This window comes from Equus przewalskii, chromosome 9 (assembly GCF_037783145.1).
Source record: "Equus przewalskii isolate Varuska chromosome 9, EquPr2, whole genome shotgun sequence".
Lineage (NCBI taxonomy): Eukaryota > Metazoa > Chordata > Mammalia > Perissodactyla > Equidae > Equus > Equus przewalskii.
The window spans coordinates 19,188,563-19,212,272 of NC_091839.1; the positions used below are offsets into that span (position 1 = coordinate 19,188,563).

The 23,710-nt window shown below is 52.8% G+C and overlaps 2 protein-coding genes across 5 annotated transcripts in view; one reads left to right on the forward strand and one right to left on the reverse strand.

The window, feature by feature from the left end:
* The window catches only part of VRK3 (VRK serine/threonine kinase 3), a 32,060-nt gene extending 23,846 nt beyond the window's left edge, over positions 1 to 8,214 (reverse strand). The window contains exons 1-4 of one of the 3 annotated variants that reach the window (XM_008531197.2): positions 7,693 to 8,214; positions 6,685 to 6,745; positions 2,008 to 2,147; positions 1,075 to 1,224 (exon numbers count right to left, since the gene is read on the reverse strand). In XM_008531197.2, coding sequence (XP_008529419.1) covers positions 1,075 to 1,224; positions 2,008 to 2,146 — 289 coding nt within the window. In that variant the 5' untranslated portion in view covers position 2,147; positions 6,685 to 6,745; positions 7,693 to 8,214. Of the gene's footprint in view, positions 1 to 1,074; positions 1,225 to 2,007; positions 2,148 to 6,684; positions 6,746 to 7,597 lie in introns of all 3 variants that reach the window. The other 2 variants (XM_008531198.2, XM_008531199.2) reach the window with 2 other exon arrangements.
* On the forward strand, positions 7,413 to 20,157 carry ZNF473 (zinc finger protein 473). Of its 2 annotated transcripts, XM_070558288.1 has the most exons (6): positions 7,413 to 7,526; positions 8,251 to 8,482; positions 11,172 to 11,371; positions 14,457 to 14,583; positions 16,407 to 16,496; positions 17,771 to 20,157. In XM_070558288.1, exons 3-6 carry the CDS (start codon positions 11,363 to 11,365, stop codon positions 19,999 to 20,001), a joined length of 2,457 nt encoding a protein of 818 aa, XP_070414389.1. In that variant the 5' UTR covers positions 7,413 to 7,526; positions 8,251 to 8,482; positions 11,172 to 11,362; the 3' UTR covers positions 20,002 to 20,157. The 2 variants fall into 2 exon arrangements, with proteins under 2 accessions (XP_070414389.1, XP_070414388.1); XM_070558287.1 differs by lacking the exon at positions 7,413 to 7,526 and having other exon boundaries at positions 8,471 to 8,550.
* Positions 20,158 to 23,710: the final 3,553 nt, after the last annotated feature.

Sequence of the window (23,710 nt, forward strand, 5' to 3'; positions counted from 1 at the left end):
GGGGAGGCTTTCTGGAGGAGGGGATATTTGAATTGGGTCTTGTTGGGTGAGTAGAAGTTTGCCAGAGGGCAAAAAAGACATTCCAGCATTCAACCAAAAACATCTTGCCAGGGACCTGGCCTTGTGCTGAGTAGGAAGAGGGCCCGGAAATTTGTTAGACTCTGGCCCTGCCCCTGAGGGGCTCCCAGACTGGTAAGAGAATGGGGCAGTGAGGTGGGAGACAGACATGGCCACAGGAAAAGATACTACCTATTCTATTCTTCCCACCCACCATCCACCTAAGGCACAGAATGGCAAGAGGCAGGGGTGCCTGGAGGATGACAAGGGACAGAGGAGATGCCGAGGGCTGTGACTTGAGATCTGAGGGCCAGGCGGGAAGGAGATGGGCACACGGTCTCAGGCCTCCCATGCTCACAGGCTGGCACGGGGCACACACATGAGTCAACCTGGTCCCTGCCTACAAAGGACTCTCAGTCCAGCAAGTGAGGCAGAAAGAGACATGGAGCCTGGGGGAGATGCAGCATTGGCACTGTGGGCGCCCGGATGAAGAGGACAAAGAGAGGTTCCGGAGGGAGACGAGGTGGCCTTGATCTAGCCACTGGCGCCCAGGAAAGGCTTCCCAGAGACCTGACCCTGAGTGTTGGAAAACTGACAGCATGCCAGGCAAAGAAGGCAGGGGAGAGTGTCCCGGGCAGACAGAGCAGACTTAGCAAACACCAGAAGCTGAAAACTCTAAGAAGTATTTGCAGAAAGGGAGTTTTCTGTGCACAGGGCTGTGGTGAGAGCTAAGACAGGAAGCAGACCACACAGAGCCTCGGACGCCTGGCTGAGGAGCTCGGACTGTGGGGCGATGGGAACCGCAGGGGGCTGTGAGCAGGGAGGCGTGGGACCAGCTCTGGCCGTGTAGAGATGGACCGGAGGGGGAGCCCGGAGGCGGGTAGGCGGGGAGGATGCTGGGACGAGGGTCCAGGCAGAGGCAGGTGATGCCTGAGCAGGGGAGGGAAGCCCCAAACATGGTCAGATGGCCCGCTTTCTCCCCATCTGGAGCCAGGCCAGGGTGATCCCAACTCTCACCTTTGGGTCTCTCACAGGGACTCAGGGTATCTTCAGACCCAGAGCTGTCACCATCTGAGAAGAGGGATGACGTGGGAGAGGTGACACAGCCGGACCACTTTACTTTCTTGGGGGAGGTTTCCGAACTGGGGTTCCTCTCTCTCCTTGAGCCTGGAGAAAGGAAGACCGAACACAGACAGGCGTCACAAAGGCCCTTCCAGGAACCATTAAGCCAGAAACCCTGAGGTCACACTCAAGCACTCTCTTCCTTTGGACTCTCACAGCCAATTCCTGCTTTTTCTATCACCCAAGTATCTAAGGAAATGTTCCTTTGTTTTAGTTATTCTTTCCTCTACAGGCCTCTCTTTTATATCTTCTATCACCTTGATGCTCTGTGCTCTCTTCCAGGTAATTTCTTCAGATCTGTCTTCCAGTTCATTATTCTCCCTTCAGCTATGTCTAGTCTGCAGCTTAAACCATCCAGTGAGTGTCTGATTGCCATGATGAGATATATATAGATAGATAGATAGATAGATAGATAGATAGATAGATATTATTATTTTTTTGGGGGGTGAGCAAGATTTTCCCTGAGCTAACATCTGTGCCAATCTTCCTCTATTTTGTACATGGGGTGCCACCATAGCATGGCTTGACGAGCGGTGTGTAGGTCTGTGCCCAGGATCCAAACTCATGAACCCTGGGCCACCAAAGCAGAGGGCGCAAACTTAACCACTACGCCACTGGGCTGGCCCCAACTTTTTTTATCGTTAGAGGTTTTCTTTGGTTCCTTTTCAATCTGCCTGGTCAATTTTAACTTACTTTTGTTCCTTCATTATTTTTTTAACTGCTTCTTTTATTTCTTTAAATATATTAAATGCGCTTTGTAAATTCTCTCAAACGCTTGCACGCACCTCACCCCTCCTCCAGGGAGGAGCTCAAAGGCCTGGTTGTTACCTCGGAAGGATGAAACAAGAGGTCTGACAAAGGTCTGGGGCGCCTCATGCTGCTCTGTGGGCAAAGGTTTTCCACAGTAGGGGCAGAATTTGAATACCGCTTCAATGCTTTTGCCACAGTCTGGACAGAAGCTGATCATGCTGGAAAACAGAAGTGGTGGGAGGGAACAGGAAGCAGAAAGAAAAACTTAATCCACTGCCGCTGAGTACTCATCCAAGTTCCCCATGGTGACAAGATTGCAAAAGGGGGAAAAGTTATCACACCTGGAACACACTGTCTCGGGAAGTGGATACTTCTAGAACGTGTTTCACCCATTGCATCCAGCCTGGAGCTACCTGTCTCTCCCTAACGGCCCAGGGCAGGTACAAACCAGAACAGATGCAAAGCGAAACCAGAGAGCTCATGAAAGATAATTCCTTGAGGTCAGTGAAAGTTACAGAGGAGAACTGCTCCAGCCACAGAAGCGCTGAGGGTCTTCAAGAGTATTTGTGATGTTCAATTTTTGAATCACACGATGGGGATGGGAGAGACGGTGAACGCTCACCAAATATCCATATACTTCCCAGGGTCCCTTGCAGCTAGGTTTGCTACACAAACGTGGATGGTACAGCCTGCTACACGTCTAGCCCATATGGTACTAATCTTATGGGACCACCATTGTATATGTGGTCTGTGGTACAGCCTGCTACACGTCTAGCCCATATGGTACTAATCTTATGGGACCACCATTGTATATGCGGTCTGTTCTTGACCAAAACGTTCTTATGTGGTGCACGACTGCACCTCTACAAATCAAAACCAGGAGGCAGGGGCCAGCTCCGTGGCCGAGAGGTTAAGTTCATGCGCTCCACTTCGGGTGCCCAGGGTTTTGCGGGTTTGGATCCTGGGCGCAGACATGGCTTATCAGGCCATTCTGAGGCAGCGTCCCACATAGCATAGCCAGAGGCACTCACAACTAAAAATATACAACTGTGTACTGGGGGGCTTTGGGGAGAAGAAGAAAAAAAAGAAGATTGGCAACAGATGTTAGCTCAGGTGCCAATCTTTAAAAAAAACCAACAAACCAGGAGGCAGCCCAGTGGCATAGTGGGTAAGTGTGTGTGCTCCGCTTTGGCGGCCTGGGGCTTGTGGGTTTGCATCCCAGGCACAGACCTACACATCACTCACCAAGCCATGCTGTGGTAGGCGTCCCACATACAAAGTAGAGGAAGATGGGCACAGATGTTAGCTCAGGGCCAGTCTTCCTTACCTCCTCCCCCGCCCCCCAAAAAGAAAAAAAAATCAAAACTGAAATCACACATAGAGCCTATGACAAATGAGGCTATGGCGGGTGTATCCATCTGCTCAGGCCGCCGCAACTAAATACCATAGACTGGGGGGCTCCAACAATAGGAATCTGTTTTCTCACAATTTTGGAGAAGCCTGCGATCACGGTATCAGCCAGCTTGGTTTCTCCTGAGGCCTCTCTCCTCGCCTCCTCACTGTGTCCTCACAAGGTCGTCCCTCTGTCTGTGTTCCACCCTCTTCTTACAGGGACACCAGTCACACCGGGTTAGGGCCCTGTCTTAGTCTGTCTTGGCTGCTATGACAAAACGTCACAGTCTGGGTGGCTTATAAACAGCAGAAACTTCTTTCTCACAGTGCTGGAGCCTGGGAAGGCCAAGATCAAGGCGCCACCATGGCTGAGTTCTGGTGAAGGCCCTCTCCCATGGTGTAGACTGACAACCTCTCCCTGTGTCCTCACGTGGTGGAAAGGGCCAGTGAGCTCTCTGGGGTGTCTTTTATAAGATTCCTAATCCCATTCAAGAGGGGTCCACCCTCACAATCTAACCACCTCCCAAAGGCTCTACCTCCTAACACCAGCACACTGGGCATTAGGTTTCAATATATGCATTTTGGGGGGACACAAACATTCAGACCATAGCAGGCCCACCCTAACGACCCCATTTTAACTCAATTACCTCTTTAAAGGTCCTAACTCCAAATATGGTGACATTCTTTGTTTTTTTGGTGAGGAAGACTGGCCTTGAGCTAACATGTGTTGCCAATCTTCCTCCTGTTGCTTGAGGAAGATAGTTGCTGAGTTAACATCTGTGCCAATATCCCTCTATTTTGTATGTGGGACACTGCCACAGCATGGCTTCATGAGCGGTGTGTAGGTCCACGCCCAGGATCTGAACCCACAAACCCTGGGCCACCAAAGTGGAGTGCGAGAACTTGATCACGATGCCACCGGGCTGGCCCCAATGGTCACATTCTTAGGTACTTGGGGTTAGAGTTTCCACATGGGAATTTTTGCGAAACAGAATTCGGCCCATAAGAGCAGGATTAAACTATTTAACAAGTGAACAAGAGAAAAACAACAAGGATGACAGTGCAACAGGCACTTCCAATGATTATATTTTAAATAGCACGAGAAAAAATATATTTTATTTGTTCTTTATTCTAAGACTTAGCGTACAGAACCAATTCTAATCTGGAATATCAAAATAGAAGTCACAAGAAACTTGTGCTTGTGACTTCAGTTCACATTGCGAGAGAAAGCTCTTTCCTTTTTACTTTTACTTAGTTTTTTTTTTTTTTGAGGAAGATTAGCCCTGAGCTAACATCTGCCATCAAGCCTCCCCTTTTTGCTGAGGAAGACTGGCCCTGAGCTAACATCCGTGCCCATCTTCCTCTACTTTATATGTGGGATGCCTGCCACAGCATGGCTTGCTAAGTGGTGTGTAGGTCCGTGCCTGGGATCAAAACTTGCGAACCCTGGGCCACTGAAGAGGAACATGCGAACTTAACTGCTATGCCACCCGGCTGGCCCCATACTTTTACTTAGTTTTGACAAATAAAAACTGTATTTAAGAGCCGGCCCCATGGCTGAGTGGTTAAGTTCGTGCACTCTGCTTTGGTGGCCCAGGGTTCCGCCGGTTCGGATCCTGGGCACGGACACGGCATGGCTCATCAGGCCATGTTGAGGCAGCGTCCCACATGCCACAACAAGAAGGACCCACAACTAAAATATACAACTATGTACTGCGGGGATTTGGGGAGAAAAAAAAAAACAGAAAAAAAAGAAGATTGGCAACAGTCAGTTGTTAGCTCAGGTGCCAATCTTTAAAAAAAAAAACCAAAACTGTATTTAAGGTGTCCAAGTGATATTTTGACATATATACACTGTGAAATGATTACCATAATCAAACCAATTAACATATCCATCACCTCCCACGGTTACCTTTTTTTTTTCTGGTGAGAACACTTGAGATCTACTCTTTGCAATATATCATTATTTCCTACAGTCGCCATGCCGCACAACAGGTCTCCAGAACTCGTTCATCTCATAACTGAAAGCTTATATCTTTGATCACTATCTCCCTCTTCCCCCGCCACAGCCTCTGGTAACCACTTTTCTACTCTCTGTTATTACGAATTTGACTTTTTTTTCGATTCCACGTGTAAGCCAGACCCCGTGAGATTTGTCTTTTTGTGTCCCGCTAAGCCTGCTCACCCCTTTTTCCTTTATTGACTCTGAAGGTGAGTCTGCTGCAATTGCAAAAAACAGCAGAGTCCTTAAAAATCACAGGCTGTGGGCCCAGGTTGCCTGGATTTGAATTCCAGACTGGCTACATGCTGGGCACGTTCCCCCTAAGCTCGCTGTGCCTCAGTTTGCCCAGCAGTAAACGGCGGCTTCTAACAGGACCTACCAGACAGAGCGGTTGTCGAGGCCTAAATGAATACACTCCTATCGAGCGCTGAGAACAGGGCCCGGCCCAGGGCAAGCCTTTTATGTTCGTGGTTGTCATGAACACACCGCGCCCTGCAGCCCACTTATTATATTCCATTTGTTCACATGTCTCTTCTTCCCTTGTCTCTTTCCGTGTCCTAAGTTCTGAGTCTCTCAGGACTTTCTGTTCCTTACAGAATCTCAGTGCTCGAAAAACACAGGCCGTCTAAACAGCTAGTGAACGAAATCTCAGCCAGGCGAGAAAACAGTTCCTCTTTCCCTCGGCCTGCAGAAGAGCAGGGACCACACCGTGGCGTAAAACGGCCCTTCTGAGATTTCACGCAAAGGAGTTGTATCAGATATCTCATTGCCAAGACTGTTGCCAAGGATCCTTTAGCCTCTAAGAAGTCTGTGTAACTTAATAATTTGTTGTCCCGGTAACTACATTTCAACGGACATCTCTATTTTCTCAAAGGTCTAAGCGCTGGTGAGCATTTTTGTTAAGCTTAGAGGGGTCACTGCCACGCCCTGATCAGGCCAAACCTGAAGGCCTTGTGTTGACATTGGAGCCACAAGATCAAAACTGCCCAGGGGATGGCTGCCCTGGAGAGCTGCTCCAGACTTGGCATTCGTGAGACACTTGTGTTCACATTAACCGACTGAGCTCTGGGGACTGCTGTTACTGTAGCCTAGCCTAGCCTAGTCTGACAAATACACTAAGACTTTCCCAGTTACTTATGTAAGTGAAAAGTTTGAAAATCAGTGGTGGTTTTAAGTGGCTTAGTTGTAAGTGGAACTTCCCAGGTGCCAAGTGCCCTTGGATCAAGATGGCCTCCAGAATGGCAAGTGTGGAACCCAGTGACCCTGACACGCCCGCCAGAACGTTCTGCCTGGGAGTGAAGTCTGAGAGCAGCAACACAGACGGGATGGAGCAGGAGCAGGCTTTTGGGAGGGGATGGTACCTTTATGGGGTCACGTTCCGGCCCTCAGATTCACTGGGCTGCAAACTCCATCTTAACAGTCCTGTAAGTGAAGAAAGGTGGAGAGGCCGGCTCAGACTCACTTCCCGTGCAAGTGAAAGACAACGGTTAACATTTACTGAGCACGGCTATGGAGCCAGCACGTACTGAGTTCATTCACTCAATCAGTAATTATTCACTGAACTCCCAACACGTGCCAACCACTGGGGATCCAGCAGCAAAGGAAACCACAGGCTCTTGACCTGAGGCAGCTCTCCTTCCAGTGGGGGATGACGAGATGCTAAACAAATGAGCAAGTAACTGTTGAATAGGTCAGACGGAGACAGCGCCACAGCAAACGCTCAATAAACACAGATGGGAGAAGGGACTCTCAGAGCGCGGAAGCGACCTGTCCGAGGTCACGTGGCCGGTTCAGGACTTAAACCCAAGGCTCCGACACTCGCCGGCCAGGCTTTGTCACTCATTCGTCCACCTACTTCATTTACTCAACAAGAATCTACTGCACGTCTGCTATGTGTTGGGCATCGTGTCCCTCCGGGAAGGTCCTGCGACACAACACAGCGAAAGAGCTAAGGGCCAGACTCCACCTCGGCGCAGGAGGAACAGCGGTCTAGGTGACCGTGACTCCCCGCCCTCCGCGGAACCAAGGATGACGTAGCCAAGGTGGGACGTCTGTCAAACTCCCCATTAGCCCCGCCCACCTCCGTCTTAGCCACGCCCACCACTAACAGCCCGAAGCTGCCGCAAGGGCCGGCGGGTTATCCCGGCGACCAGACGCTTCCCATTCCACCCCCCGCCCCTGGGGACTCCGCCTCCCACAAAAGGTCGGGCTGAAGTCACAGGCACCCGACCAAACTGGGGACAGGAGAAGATCAAGACACCTTTCCCTGCTCACCTCGCCTTCCCCTCACCTCGGAACTGGGTGGGCGGGGCGGAAACCCAAATAACCGCGGCCACCCCCTCGGATCCTCCGCGGGGACAAGCACTCACCTTCTCAGCTGCCCCGCGGAAACTTCCGCCGAAGGGGAAGACGCTGCGCGCGCATCCTCTGCCCTAAGGCGGGACTACGCCCGCGCAGGCGCTGCTGACCTCCCGACGACTCCCCAGCTGTGCCTTTGTGGGAACTCCATTTCCCAGAGGCCTTCGCGGCAGGACAGCCCTTTGACTCGAACCCGGGAGGGAGGGATTATTTCCTCATCGCTTACCCTCTTTGGAACGCTTCCTGGTTCTACTGCGCATATGCCAAGGTGGAGCCAATCGTAAGGAGGGATGAACTACGCAGCATCTCTCCTCCAATGAGACAGAGTTCTTATAATTTCTCCCGCGTCAGCCACGCCCCTTACTTCCATGTGTCTTCTCAGGAATCCAATTACCTCAACGCATTTCCATGGCAACCCTCTAGTTGTCACCTTCAGAAAAGGAAAAGCTTCCGAGTCTTCCAGAAAAGGCTGTAGAAGGCTGATTAGGTTGTCCTTCAACAGGGTAAAAGCTGGACTACAATACCCAGATGCCACCTGGTCTCCATTCTGTTTCTACTCTATTTCCCAGAGTGCTCAGCGGGACCTCTAAGGACGCAGAAACGGGTGGAGATAGGAAGACAAACGAAGGCATCCGCACAGCTTTCTGGGAAACGGAGTCTTGGCGCTGGCGCGGAGGCTCCTGGGTGGAGCCTCCTTGAGGAGATCCGCGCGGCACCGGAAGTGGTTGTGAGGAGGCGCGCGTGTGAGGAGGTGGATCCGCGGCGATTCAGTTTGTTACCTGGGCTAACGGCAGTCTCGAGGTGAGCGGACGCCGGGGCTGCGGTCGCCGAGGGCTCTGGAGGCTTGGGAGCTCCGTCCTACCTGAGGGGTGACAGAATGCTCCCGGGGCGACCTCGGCAAAGGGCGCGTCGACCTGGGTGGGGGGGTCTTGAACCTTCGTTCGGAGCCTGTTGCGGGCCAGGCTCCTCGCCCGCGGCCCTGAGAGCAGCGATTCTGTTTTATTTGGGGGGGGGGCGGGTCGGGGAGATGGGGAGGGGAGTGGTGGCCTGACGTCGCCGGCAGAGCCGGGCGGGATCGTGAGGGACGGACGGATGGGGTCCTGTGGGAGGTCAGTTACGTTTCTGGGAGGCTCTCTGCGCGCGGGCGCCGGGCGGTGCTCGCCTTTTTCCCCCGTCACCTCCGCAGCCGCGCTGAGAGATCGGGTACCCTGGGCACCAGCGTCGTCTCGGGGAGCAGAATTTTCAGACGTTAGTCAATAGGGTGCATATTTCGTAACTTTGCAACACCTCCAGCGGAATCTGGGGCAGTTCTTGGAAATCGACTCTTTCTGTTGGGAAAGGCGTAAATATTTACACGGAAGGGAATATAGATTATCCATAGCCTGTGGCAATTCAGGTTAGGTCTTGCTGTCAGTTTATAAGTAAAGTTCTGGTTTCTAGAGTTGCAGATGAGAGGCTGTGGGTCTGTCGTGTTTGCCCCATTTTGCACGTGGGAAACTGAGGGGCAGAGACCGGAAGGGTCTGGCCGTGATCCCACCTTGGTTGGCAGGACTCCTGGACTCCAGGGCTCAGGTTTTTTCAGCCCCATAATTGTTGGGCTGGAGTCGCTCTGCCAGGCTGCGTGACCTTGAGCTTCACATGAGGGGTCTGGTTTCTTCCCTCCCGGCTGAGAGTGTATCTAATGTGGACACCATGTGACTTGGAAAGTGTAGACAGAGGTCTCAGACTCCGATGTTGGTGAGGGCCAGGCAGAAAAGGGAAGGGAGAGAACCCGCCTGGGGGGAGGGCGCCCTTTCTCAGGGGGTAGATTTAAAGGGCCTCGACTAACTAGCATTCCCGCGAATGCAGAGAGCCAGTGTGGCCAAATCGTAGGATTTTTCAGCCGCTGGAAACCGAATTTTTAGGCGAAATCTTGCAGTTTTCAAGTTTGGGACTACTTAAAAGAATTTTCTTTCAAAACATTTGCTCTCCCATCACTGTGTGGGCCAAATGAAGCATCTGTGGACTGAATTATACTCACCAGTCGAGCTGAAGCTCTGTCATAGGAGGGAAACCGTTGGCGAGTAAATGTTGGTGCTGACGATCCCTTATTTGCAATCACAAGATTTGGAAAGCTCTGAAAACCAAACTTTTTTTTTTTCCCCGTAAATTTGGGGCCCAAACCTGATCAGAACTGCTGTTGCTTTATAACCTTTAACTGTCTTATCTAGAGTGAATATTTACATCCTTCACCCTAAAAATATTGAAGTGTTCCAGTACAAAATGCTGTCTACCCCACACACTGCACTGGGATTTTAATGGAGTGTACTGTATATTGCAGATCACCTTTTTAAAATCTGAATTTCAAAGCACATCTGGCCCCAGAGGCTTCAGAATTGCGGACCTGTGTCATTGCTGCTTCGTGATACGAGTGCTTTAAACCCTCCATAGATATGTGCTACTTAGGAAATACACAGTGGCTGCAAATGACTCAGTAGGGCAGTGACTATAATTTTTTTTTTTTTTTGCTGAGGAAGATTGGCCCGGAGCTAAAATCTGTGCCCATCTTCTTCTCCCTTATATGTGGGACACCTGCCACAGCATGGCTTGATAAGCGGAGCATAGGTCTGCACCTGGGATCCGAACCAGCGAACCCTGGGCCACAGAAGCAGAGTACACGAACTTGACTGCTATGCCAGTGGGCCAGCCCCCATAATTTTTTTTTAATGAAGTAAAATAAAAGAGACCAGAATAGAAAACATCTCAGTACGTTCTCCTTTCTAAGATTCAGTATTGTTTCATGAAGCTTTTGTTTAGTTTACGTACGCATGTGAATGAGCACTCAGGATACATATTGTCTGCTTTACTGTGGGTTGAGGTTAAAAAAAAGGTTAAAGAAACCTTGCTGTTGTAGAAATAGCAACAGTTTTCGGAGGCCGACTCACCGAGACCCAGATCCTAGAGATGACGATCAGAAATGCCAGCAGTATTGGCCCCCAAGGTGCAGTTAAAGAGACTACTGTTGGGGCTGGCCCAGTGGTGCAGCGGTTAAGTGCACACGTTCCCCTTTAGTGGCCCGGATTCCGGGTGCAGACATGGCACCGCTTGGGAAAAGCCATGCTGTGGTAGGCGTCCCACATAGAAAGTAGAGGAAGATGGGCACGGATGTTAGCTCAGGGCCAGTCTTCCTCAGCAAAAACAGGAAGATTACTGGCAAATGTTAGCTCAGGGCTAATCTTCCTCAAAAAAAAAAAGAAAAACTCCTGTGTGCTGTCAACAAACGTCTAAAAAGCGCCAACTGTGTACCAGGCACTGTGCTGTGCTCAGGCCCAGCGGTGAGCAAGACAAGAGCTCCTGCCCAGGTGACAGACCGTAATCTCCACATCTCCCAATGTCTGTACTGACCGATAAATGCTAAGAACAGCTATGAAGTTACCTTCTAGATTCTGAAGCACGGTGGCAGCGCGGGGCGGGGTCGTCTGAATAAATACAATTATCGTGATTCCTGCAGGGAGACGCACGTCCAGACTCATCGTCCTGCCTCCGGACACCTTGGGGCTCCTCCAGCATGGCCGGGGAGTCAGCCCGGGGACTACAGGAGACCTCCTCCTGCCTCCCTCGTCCTTCGCGCAGCCCTGCCGGCCGGGCTCGGGGAGCGGAAGGCCGGGGAGCTTAAACGAGGACTGTGGGCCCCAGTTGGCTATGACCCAGGTGAGTCGGGGGTCCCTCCGTCCTATCCGATCGTCCCTAGAAGCTGGGCAGCCGGCCTCCCTGTGTTCTGGCTCGCTATCCTGTCCTGGCCCCCAGACGACCTTCTTCAAGTAAGACCTGCAGCTGCCGCTCTCCCGCTCAGTACCCTTTAGGAATCCTTGTTGCTCACAGGATGCAATCCAGGTTTCTCAGCCCGTTCCTGCGTGATCCGGGTCCTGCCCCTTGTGTCTTCTCCTGTTTCCCCAGCCGACTGGGACTCCTTTCTTGGCTGGGGATGCCTGAAATCGTGGATGGTCCCAAATCCTGTATGTACTGTGTTTTTTCCCATATGTGCGTATCTATGATAAAGTTCAATTTAGAAATGAGGCTTGGAAAGAGATGAATAACAATAACTAATGATAAAATAGAACAGTTATAGCGATAGGCTGTAATAAGAGTTATGTGAGGGGCCGGCCCGGTGGCGCAGCGGTTAAGTGCGCACGTTCCACTTTGGTGGCCCGGGATTCACTGGTTTGGATCCCGGGTGTGCACATGGCACCGCTTGGCAAGCCATGCTGTGGCAGGCATCCCACATATAAAGTAGAGGAAACCGGGCACGGATGTTAGCTCAGGGCCAGTCTTCCTCAGCGAAAAGAGAAGGATTGGTAGCAGATGTTAGCTCAGGGCTAATCTTCCTCAAAAAAAAAAAAAGAAAGAGTTATGTGAACGTGGTCTCTCGTTCTTTTTTAAATCTTGTACTGCACTGACCCCACCCTTCGTCTTGTGATCTGAGCTGATACAGTGCCTCCGTCATGAGACGAAGCGAGGTGAGTGACGTACGTAGACATTGTGACCTTGCGTTAGACTCCTGTTGACCTTCTGATGACACGTCAGGAGGGTCCTCTGCTTCTGACCGCGGGTAGCTGAAACCGTGGAAAGCGAAACCTCGAGTGCGGGGGAACTGCTGTGCACACGTGCGTGTGTGCGTATGTTGGCTCTTGTGCTTAGAGTTTTACACAGCTTTTTTCACAAATATCAATGTGACACACCCAGACAAAGCTCATGAGAACAGGACCCTGCTCTGCTCTGCCCCAGGCCTGGCACAGGGGCTGCCTCGTGGCAGGTGCCCGGGCGTCACTGGACGACGGGCGAGCAGCGACAGTTGTGGCCGCCACTTGCCCCGCTGCTTCCTGTTGGGTTGGGTCCCTGCCGGGCGCTGCGCGGCCTCGGCTCGCTTCATCCTTACATCAGCTGTGATTGGAGGCGAGGAAACGGAGCCGAGAGAGGTGGCATAGCAAGGTCCCCCAGCTGATAAACAGCAAAACAGAATTTGAACTCGGTCTGTCTTACAGACTCCAGAGCCACCCCCGTAACCTCGCTCGGCTTCCCGGGCGTCACGCTCCTTCCCCCACCGCTTACTGACCATGTGACTTGGGGCAGGTGCCTTTGATTCTCAGGCTCAGTCTTGTCTTCTGTAAACTGGGGACAGTCCTGCCTTGAGGAGGCTGCGGTGACTGACTCCCTGAAGCGCTGAGTCCGTTCCCGGCACACAGGAAGCTCAGGTCGGAGAACGGCCTTCCCAGGCGGACCCCTGAGGGTGGGGACAGGACGTGTATCTGGGGCTGGCCCTCCCGTGTGCTGGGGACTGTGCGGGCACTTCCCAGCGGCGTCTCAGTCGCTTCTCAGAGCAGCCCTGATGGGGTGGGGCTCAGAAGGGACCTGTGACTTTCTTGCCAGTGGTCACGCACAGGGGAGGGCAGTGGGGCCAAGCCTCCAACCCAGATGAAAGAGTTGGTTTTCATTCGTAAAACGTGCATGTGTGTGCATGGATGGGGGTCTGGAAGGAACACGCCAGACAGCCGCAGCTTCCCCTGCAGTCGGGGTGCTTGGGGAAGCCTGTCCCTTTTTATTGTCAGCACTTGTCCAGTACTTGAGTTTTTATTCTCAACACCTGTTCACGGGGCTGGCTCAGTGGGGTAGTGGTTGGGTTCACATGCTCTGCTTCAGCGGCCCAGGGTTCGCGGGTTCGGGTCCCGGGTGCAGACCTACACACCATTCATCAAGCCCTGCTGTGGTGGCGTCCCACATACAAAATAGAGGAAAATGGGCACAGGTGTTAGCTCAGGGCCAATCTTCCTCACCAAAAAAAATAAAATAAAAAACAAACACCGGTTCACTAGGAAGTTTTAAAATTAAGAAAGATTGCATCACTAAAAGTTGGGCACCCAGGCAGGCACTTGGAGTCATGCAGCTCAACATGGACCCAGCACCACCTATGCAGGTCTCCTGCCCCAGAAGTTGTACGGAATCGAATCAGGCTGCTGCTCTGTGGACCAGTTTCCAGAAAGTGCAGCGGGCAGAGGAGCAGCTGAATGACACCAAGAAGAAGCGGTTTGCCATATCCAGGACGTGGGCCCCAGATTGGGGGCGTGGCGGGATAAAGAGGGCGGAGAGGTAGGCCTGCAGGTTGAAACCCTTCAGAGCCAGACCAGCCGCACGCAGGGCATGGGCCTCCCTCCATTCCGATTCAGACGAGCCAGCCGCAAGCACACCGTGGAACCCAGAGTCAGCAAAGTCCTAGGGACCGAAAGCAGAGTGGTGGTCGGGGGCGGGGGAGATGGGACGTCGGTGTCTAATGGGGTCAGAGTTCAGTTTTGCAAGGAGAAGAGAATTCTGGAGATGGATGGTGGTGGTGGTTACACAGCAGCACGAATATCCTTGGACGTTGATGGGGTTGAAGGGGTGATGGGTACCTGGTGTGTCTGTTACGTGCATCTCTCCTCCTGTCTGTGTTTGAAAATTTCCGTAATAAAAACTGAAAATCTTGAACGAACACTAGAAAAAAGCAAAAGCCAGAAACAGGTGGATTTTAGGATCAGGCAGACCTGGGTTTAAGTCCTGCCTGTGTGGCCTTGAGGGGACATTCTGTTCCCCCTCCAAGACTCCATGTCCTTGCCCACAAAATATGGGGATGCCCCGTCTCACGACTCAGAATCTCACGAGACGGTTTTTGCCAGAGGCCTAGCACACTGCAGGGGGCGACTGAGCCACTGGGCCCCCTCCCTGAGCCCAGCCCCAGAGTCACTGACGGTGTGTCGTGTTGCAGGACTTTGTGACCCTCAAGGACGTGACCATGGACTTCACCGTGGAGGATTGGGAGCAGCTGGACCTGGACCAGGGGGACCTGTTCTGGGACACGGCCCTGGACAACTACCAGAGTCTCTTCTTACTGAGTGAGTGTCTGTCCCGGGCTGGTCACCCGGGGCCCCTCGTCACCCCCAGATGAATGCCCGGCTCTTGAGCACCTCAGAGCTAGCAAGATCTTGCCCGGCGGTGCTCAGCGGCCGATTCTGCCCCCAGGGGACATTGGCAATGCCCGGCCACCTTTTTGATTGTCACCACTGGGGGAGGGGTGTGCTCCTAGGCATCTAGTGGGTAGAGCCTGGGGATGCTGGCGCACGTTCTCAAATGCAAGGACAGCCACCACCACCAAGGATCATCCGACCCCAAATGTCACCAGTGCCGAGGTTGAGAAACCTTGATCCAGCCCTGCCTGCCGCTCCAGCCTCAGGGGCACTTTCCTCTTTGTCATTAGAGGGTGACTCCTCCAGCTGACACTTGGGGTCTTCACACTGGCTCTCCCCCCTTCCTAGAAGTCTCTCGTCCCTTCCTTGCCCTGGGGCTTCCCTTTTTCACGACTTACACTACGTTCCCATTAGCGTTCACCTCACTGTGACACTGTCACAGTGTCTTCCCCTCTCTAGTTCCTCAGTTCTTTTCCAAAAACAGAAGAGTCGTTTATTCCAAAAGATGACACACTAGAAACTCTCATTTGATGTCATTTTGTCACGCTGGGACAGATTTTCTCCAAACAGTATTCCATGTGTGCTACAGCAGCAGCTGAGGGCAGGGCTGAGCTCAATACCTTTTCAGTTTCTTTTCTTTTCTTTTCTTTTTCTTTTTCTTTCTTTTTTTTTTTTTTTTTTGGTGAGGAAGATTGGCCCTGAGCTAACATCTGTTGCCAATCTTCCTCTTTTTGCTGGAGGAAGATTGTCAGTAAGCTAACATCTGTGCCCATCTTCCTCTATTTTATATGTGGGACGCCTGCCACCACAGCATGGCTTGATGAGCGGCATGTAGGTCTGCACCCAGGATGCAAACCTGCGAATCATGGGCTGCCAAAGCCGAGGGCGTGAACTTAACCACTATGCCTCAGGGCCAGCCCCTCTTTTCAGTTTTTAAACTTCAGCCCACAGTGGAAATCCGTTTCCCTTGAGGCCCCTGCAGGCATGTGTGTGTTTGCATGAATAGTGTGTTAGTTTCCGTGGCTGCCCTTACAGAGGCCACAATTTCAGTGGCTTAAAACACGCATTTCTTTTCTTACACTTCTGGAGGTCACAAGTTTGGAATGGGTCTCGCTGGGCTGAAATCGAGGTGTCGGCAGGGCTGACGGCTGAAGGCTCCAGGGGAGAGTCCGTTTCCTGGCCTTTTTTCAGCTTCTAGAACCATCTGCATTGCGTGGCTCATGGCCCTGTCCGTCATCTTCAGAGCCAGCACCGGGTTCTCCTCTGCTGTGGCGCGTGTCCCTGGGATTAGGGCTCCGTGTGCCCTGCCTTGAGGAGTTTGCAGAGGGCGGGGTGCAAGATGCACTGGGCCCTGGGACCCCCCCCCACCTTCCATCACAGCGCCTGGCCCACGGAGGCCTCGGGCAGGGTGCGGTCCACGGGTGGATGAGTGAAGCATGAACGGCTGAGGAAGCACATGCCTTTCCACCTGGCAGACTCTGCTCATCCCTTGAGCCGTTGCAAGTCCTTTATGTCCCCAGCCGTCACAGCTCTGATCACATTGGATTGTGTATGACCATCTGGGTCCCGCTCCTCCCTGGACCGGGAGCCTTGCAGGGCAGGCATTTCTGGAGGCGCCCAGGGCAGCATCTGGCCACCCGGAGTGTGTGCTGGGCAAAGCATCGAATAGCTGGGGGAGCTAGAAGGTTCCCGCTGAGCGGCTGCATGGCCTCCACATCCTGGTTGATGGCAGTGCCGTTCTCTCCCTGCAGACCCCCCGAGACCCAAGCTGACCTCCCGTCCAGATGGTACGGAAGAGCTGGAGGCCCGGGTGAGAGGAAGTCCAGAAGCGACGGGCCCTGGTGAGTGGGCGGGGAGGGGCCACAGCACCTGGCGGGAGGCGGCGGGGTCCTGGCTGTGGCTGTTAGTGTGCCCTCTGTCCTCAGAACCTCCATCCAGACCCTGCATGTGCTCCCAGCCATCGTGAGCTGCAGCCTCTGGCCTCTGGGCTTCGCTGCCATGTGCTGGCTTCTGTCCCCTCATCCTGACAGGGATCTGGACCCTCCCTCTGCACGCCCGCCTTGTTTCTGCCGCCTCAGCGGTAAATACGTGACCGTCCTGTGGCCTTTGCTCTGTCCCCTCCTCGCTCCTTGCAGACTCAGCACGGGTGGCCTTCCGTCGCCCAACAGTCTCTCCCTCTTCCTGCCTGGCGCCCCCTGAGCACCGTGGATGCCCTGATCTACCTGTGTCGCCCCCTTCGTATAGGCCCATCCCTGCTTTGGGCCCTTGGAGCACAGCAGATGGCCACATCTGTTAGGAACTCCAGCCCGGGCCTCAGCCCTGCCAAGGGCACGTGCTCTGCCCTCTCCCAGGCCATGGTTCCTCCAGAGATCCAGTTAAGCCGATTGGGACATCTCCAGTGGGAGAAAGCAGGGCCCAGAGCCTTGCCCTGGGCCCAGGAAGCTTTTATCATTGTTCTCTGAGTATCATAAGGAGAAGGGCCCTGAACGAGGGTCCAGGGGTGCTGGCTGCACAGCTCAGTTGGCCTCCCCCTCCCCAGCCACCGTGCAGTTCCATCCGTGGCTCACCTCTTGTGAGCTTGTAGGCGGGAGCCCACTGGGGCCTCCTGTCCAGCCACCAGCATTGTGCACAGGTGACTAACCCAGGCACAGACTCCCGCAAGCCCAGACTCCTGTGTTTGCCACCTCACCCTGTGGGCTGTTTCCGAGAATGTGTAGCCGTGTCTCAACCAACAACCAGATACGCCCTCCAGTGGTAGCGACCATGTTGCGTTGTTATCATTTACCTCTTGCCCCCTTGAATGGTGCTATTCTCCAGGAAGTAGGCCTTAGCCATGAGGCGACGGGGGAGAGATCCCTGGAGAGGCTGCCCTTTCCTGTGGAGCCACTGCGGTTGCCCAGCTCCCCCTTAACCCTCCTAGAAACAGGCTCTCTGTGTCCTATGATGCGCGCTCCAGCTGGGTCACCACTCTGGCCCCATCTCCTTCGTCCCCTTGATGGACAGGCTTGGCTCAGGACCCATCTCCTGTTCTCCCTCTTGTCTGTGTCCTCGCCCTGCAGCTCCTGTCTTTTCACCCTGGGGAGCAGGAGACATGGGCACCTTCCCTCTCTTTCAGACAAGGCTGAGAGCAAGAACTCTCCTCAGCATGAGGACTTCTCGGAAGAAGGACTCTCCCAGGAGATGATGGAGATGTTTTCCAAGGACGGCCTCTGGAACTCGGAGTTGGCAGAAGCCTGCCTAGGCGAGAGCTGGTTAGATAGTTTGCTAGGAGATCCAGAAAGTCTTCCGAGGGCTGACACGGTTACCAGCAAGGAAAGTCCCCCGGGATGCAAGAGTCACGAACTTGAGAGAGGCCTCAGTCCCGAGTCCCCGCTCTTCACGGAAGGGGATTCCATGATGCGTGATCTTCCTGAAAAGAGCGTCTCACCAGCCAAGCCTCAGGAATCTCGGAATGACTCCGACTGCTACTCAGACCAGAGCCGGCAGGATATGACGGTGCAGGGAGGGGGGAACCCGTGCAAATGTAGTGAATGTGGGAAGAGCTTCAGCCGGAGTTACGACCTTCTTCAGCACTGGATTACACACGTCAGGGAGAAACCCACTGTGAATCAAGAACACGAGAGAGGTTTCAGCCAGAGTTCTTGCCTCTTTGTGCGTCCGGTGACGCACACGGGCTACAAACCCTATGGGTGTCCTAAGTGTGGGAGAACTTTTCGTCAGAATGCACACCTCCTGCGGCATCAGAAAGTTCACACCAGAGAAAAACCACGTGAGAGTCAAGATGGCGACTGTCCCTCTGGCCATGGCACGCAGCCTGTGGAGCATCAGACCCACCCAGCTGGTAAATCCTACAAGTGTAACGAGTGTGGCAAGAGTTTCAGACGGACCTTCCATCTCGCTCGGCATCAGAAGACCCACGCTCGGAAATGCTATGAATGTGCCACGTGCAAGGCAACCTTCCACTTGAGTAAATACCTCCTCCAGCATCAGAAAATTCATGCTGCCCAAACCACCTCCGAGTGTCAGGAATGCGGGAAGGCCTTCAGGAGGAGCTCAGACCTCGTCAAACACCAGTCTGTTCACACTGGGGAAAAGCCTTATAAGTGCGACGAGTGTGGGAAACCCTTCAGCCATGTCTTCACCCTAAAGATCCACCAGAGAGCTCACAACGGAGAGAAGCCTTACAAATGTGGTGAATGTGGGAAAGCTTTCTACCGGAACACTCACCTCCATGAACATCGGTGGGTTCACACGGGCTACAGGCCCCACAAATGTCATAAGTGCGTCAAGAGTTTCAGCCGGCCATCCCACCTCATCCGACACCAGTCCACTCACGCCCCAGAAAAGCCCTACAGCTGTGCCGAGTGCAAGGAGACCTTCAGCCATAAGGAACACCTCGTTCACCACCAGAAGAGCCACACTGTGGACGCCCCCTACGCATGTCAGGAGTGCGGCGAGCGCTTCATCTGCAGCTCGACCCTCACGTGCCACCAGAGCATTCACACCAGAGAAAAACGAAGCCTCGATGAGAGCGGGAGGGCCTTGAATCAGAACCTGGAACAGAGAGAGCATCCAGGGGTCGGCGAGAAGCGCTTTAAGTGTGACAAATGCGAGAAAACCTTCAGCTGCAGCAAATACCTGAGTCAGCACGAGCGGATTCATGCCAGCGTGAAGCCCTTTGAGTGTCAGCAGTGTGGGAAGGCCTTTGGCCAAAGCGCACAGCTCCTCTGCCACCAGGGGGTCCACTCTGGAGCGAGGCCCTATGCGTGTGGGGACTGCGGGAAGGCCTTCCTCCATGCCACCTCCCTCAGCAGGCATCAGTCCACCCACAAGAGCGAGCACGCCTTCAGATGTAACGAATGTGGGAAGACGTTCAGCCAAAGTGCACACCTCTCAGAACATCGGTTAATTCACACCACAGGGGAACCCTTTAAATGTGACAAGTGCGACAGAGTCTTTGCGCAGAGTAACCACCTTACTCAGCATCAGAAAACTCACGCCAGAAAGAAGTCCTTTGAGTGTAAGGAATGCGGGAAAACGTTCCGTCACAGCTGGTGCCTTTCCATTCACCAGAGAGTTCACACTGGGGAGAAGCCCTACGTGTGTGCCGAATGTGGGAAAGCCTTTTCCCAGAAAACGAATCTGACACAGCACGAGAGGATTCACACCGGGGAGAGGCCCTACGCCTGCCCTGTGTGCGGGAAAGCCTTTGGCCTCAGTGCCCACCTCAGCCAGCACCAGAGGATTCACACCCAGGAGAAACCGTATCAGTGCCGACACTGCCAGAAAGCCTTCCGCTGCTGCTCCGGGCTCAGCCAGCATCAGCGAGTTCACGCTCAGAAGTAACAAGCAGCAAGACTACCCGTGGCTGCTGGGGGGCAGTGGGGTCCCAGGCATCTGAGAACGTGGTCCTCCGAGGCCTGAAGTTGAAACCATCACGTCGTAAGCTCCCTCCCCGCCAATAAGTAAATCTCTTCATTAATAAAGATCAATTAGAAAGTTTGCACACGAGTTTTGTTAAAATGACGAAAACACAAAGTTGAGAAGCTGGGTAGTAGGGGGACGCAGAGGTGGGCTCTAGAGCCAGTCTGCCCAGTTAAGTCCAAGCTCTGCCATCTGCTACCCAAGTGACCTGGGGAGAGTCATGGGGCCTCTCAGACCCTCTGTCTCCTCATCTGTAAAATGAGCACAGTCATAGTTATCTACCTCAGACAGCTGTTGTGAGGATAAATAAATAGATGAAAGCACTTAGAACAGAGTGCCTAGCACACAGTAAGTACTCACCAGGAGTGAGCTACAAATGCGCATCAGATATAAGATAAACATACTGTTTTATATTAAAAGGAAGAGAAGAATTAGCAATCCTCAATCTCTATTTTACTGCAGTTAATATTCTTACTAATATGCAGAACTTCAACTTTTAAAGTTTTTTTGCCGACATGTCCTTGGCTTAATTTGGTTCCAACAACCCAGCACCTTGCTCTTTTTTTTAAGAAAATGTCTAGCCTTTTTCTTCCCTCCGTCTCTCTGCTCTGTTGTAGTATTTTCTTAACTCACCCACAGACAGCCAGTAAGAGCATGGAAGCTAACATCAGGTGGCTAGAACTTTCCACTCTTGAGCTCCCAAGCCCCTCAGAAGGACCCTCTCCCACGTACACATGCCGCCTCTTCCACTAATCTTCGCCCGTTTAAGGCCATTGGTTATAACATGAGGCCCAGTTTGTCATGGGCGTTAATGATACTGGAGACGGCTAGATTCAGTTAGGGGAGCTGCGTCGGGTATTGCCACATGGTTAACACAATCTGTGCAGATGTGCTTGGTGGTGAAAATTGTGATCCACGCAAATGACTGCTGGAATGTACCTCATTCACCGTTTGTCCGGGCTGGCTGCTCCCTAGGCACTTTGCTGGCTCCGGGACACAGAGTGCCAGTATGCTAAGCCCTGCCCTTGCCTCGAAGCTTCTGGAACCAAGGAAATGGATGGCCCCATTTTCACAGAGGAGCCCTGTTCGTTGACAAGTGACATCTTAAGAGGTCGCATTCCCTCATGTCACAGCAAGTTCTGGGGCCACTGAGGATTGTCGGAGAGCCCAGTGAGGACACGATCCTGATGGAGCCTGGCATCAGCTGCTCAGCTTGGCCAGGCCTGCTCCGCAGCCGAGACTCGCTTCACGGAGCTGCACAACCAGTTGCTGCTTGACGGCTCCTCCTCAGCTCCAGGCTTCTGTGTCCCACCCACTACATGACCTGGTCACACCTTTGCTGAAGCACAAACAGAATCTCTTTAAGACATGGGACACACACTTTAATATTGTTCACACTTTTGGTGCTAAAAACGTTTAGGAGTACGTGTTCTGTGCTTTATAATCCTCGCCCCTTGAGTTCTGTTGGTTGGTTTTGTTGTTGAAACTGGGAACTTACACTGGCTGAGCCTTGGGCCCACCCCACAGCGAAGAGCTTACTGGTTTTCAGATGGCCAGACGTTCCGCTCCCTGCACGTGGTCCCTGCCTGCGTACCCCCGTCCAGTCTGGGCAACAGGCCTGTTTTATACCAAAGGGGCACCAGGGTGTTGTGGGTGAAGTAGCAGCGGGAACTCAAACTGAAAGTGTTCACTGAGAGTTTTGACACCAAACAATAGAGCTCAGAGGCCCTGTGGAAAATCGGCAGCCTCTGGGCGTGGGGCAGTCTCTGTAACTAATGACCAGTGTGGCTGTGGGCCAGTGTCAAAACGCCCTTCATGTGTGCATGTTGGTTCTCATTAAAGTTTCAAGTCTAAAAGCCTTGGTTCCTTCTCTCTGCCTGCTGCCACACACCTGTCCTTGCCTGCCATGTGCTTACGTTCTAGCCAGGGCCGGGCTGGTAATGGTGAAAACCATCCCATAAAACAGGGCAATTAGGGGGCTGGCCTGGTGGGGTAGTGGTTCAGTTCGCATGCTCTGCTTTGGTGGCCTAAGGTTCAGATCCCGGACATGGACCCAGCATCGCCCATCAAGCCATGCTGTGGTGGCGTCCCACGTAAAATACAGGAAGATTGGCACAGAGGTTGGCAACAATCTTCCTCACACACACGCAAAACCAAAAAAAACAGGGCAGTTAGGTCTGTTTTCCCAAAGTCTGGGTGGGACATGGACCACTGGGGAACCACATGGTTTCAGCCGGTCCTCAGATACGTCATCGAACGACACTTCCATTCTAGTGCACTCCTAGTTAACCAAGGAGAACACATGTTGTTTACCCTCCTCTCGTTACAAAGACACAGCAGGCCTCAGGCTCAAACAAGGACTTTACCTAGAATTTAATACTATTTGGCTCTCCCCTTTTTCTCTGTACTGAGAAGACGTGCTAATTTCCCGCTTGTGGTAGTGGTTGAGTCCTCTTTAAACGTAAATTGAGAGTCAGCCCTGGGCGTCTAGTGGTTAAGATTCGGAGTTCTCACCACTGTGGCCCAGGTCCGTTTCCTGGTCTTGGGACCACACCACCCGCCTGTCAGTTGTTGTACTGTGGTGGCAGCTCCCATGGAGAACTAAACTTACGACTAGGCCACACAACCCTGCACTGAAGCTTTTAAAAAAAAAAGGGGGGGGGGGCTGGTCCAGTGGCACAGTGGTTAAGTTTGTGTGCTCCACTTTGGCAACCCGGGGTTCATGGGTTCAGATCCCGGGTGCAGACATGGCACCACTTGGCAAGCCATGCTGTGGCAGGCGTCCCACATATAAAGTAGAGGAAGATGAGCACGGATGTTAGCACAGGGCCAGTCTTCCTCAGCAAAAAGAGGAGAATTGGTGGCAGATACTAGGTCAGGCAGGGCTAATCTTCCTCAAAAAAAAAAAAAAAAAAAAAGGTCTCAGATCCACACTTCACCCCGTCTCCAGTAGCCCTGACTTCTCTTGGGCTTATACAAAGTTCTGCAGCCCCCTACATTTCATCCCCAGTTCTAGGCAAAGAACATATGACCTAGTTTGGCCAATCGACATTCCCTTCCCTGGCCAATGTGACTAGTTCAGAAATGGGCATGTGGGCCGATCAGAGTGGACCTTGGGACCTCTGCTAAGGATGCTGGGACAAAGGTGCTCTCTCTTCCCTGCTGGGCACGATCAAAAAACACGTGGAGCAGTCACTGGGGCAGCCACCCCAGCCATGCCGGGGACTGTAGTGGGTTAAACGGTGGCCCAAGTTCATGCCCATCTAGGACCTCAAAATATGTCCTTATTTGGAAATAATTAATGGATTGAGATGAGAGCACACTGGGAGTAGGGTGGGCCCTGAATCCAATGGCTGGTGTCCTAATGAGAAGAGAGAGGACACAGACGCATAGACACAGAGAAGCAGGCCATGTGAAGACAGAGGCAGCAATTGGAGTGACACAGCCACAAGTCAAAGAGCACCAGGAGCCCCCAGAAGCTGGGAGAGGCCAGGAAAGGTTCCCCCTAAAGCCTTTGGAGGGAGCAAGGCCCTCCCAACACCTTGATTTCAGAATTCTGGCTTCCAGAACTGTGAGAGAATAAATTTCTGTTGTTTGAAGCCGCCAAGTTTGTGGTACTTTGTTACAACAT

Coding starts and splice junctions, on each gene's coding strand:
- ZNF473 (XM_070558288.1), top strand. Junction 14,584..16,406: donor CCAGAGTCTCTTCTTACTGA/GTGAGTGTCTGT, acceptor CTCTCCCTGCAG/ACCCCCCGAGACCCAAGCTG. Junction 16,497..17,770: donor TCCAGAAGCGACGGGCCCTG/GTGAGTGGGCGG, acceptor CCTCTCTTTCAG/ACAAGGCTGAGAGCAAGAAC.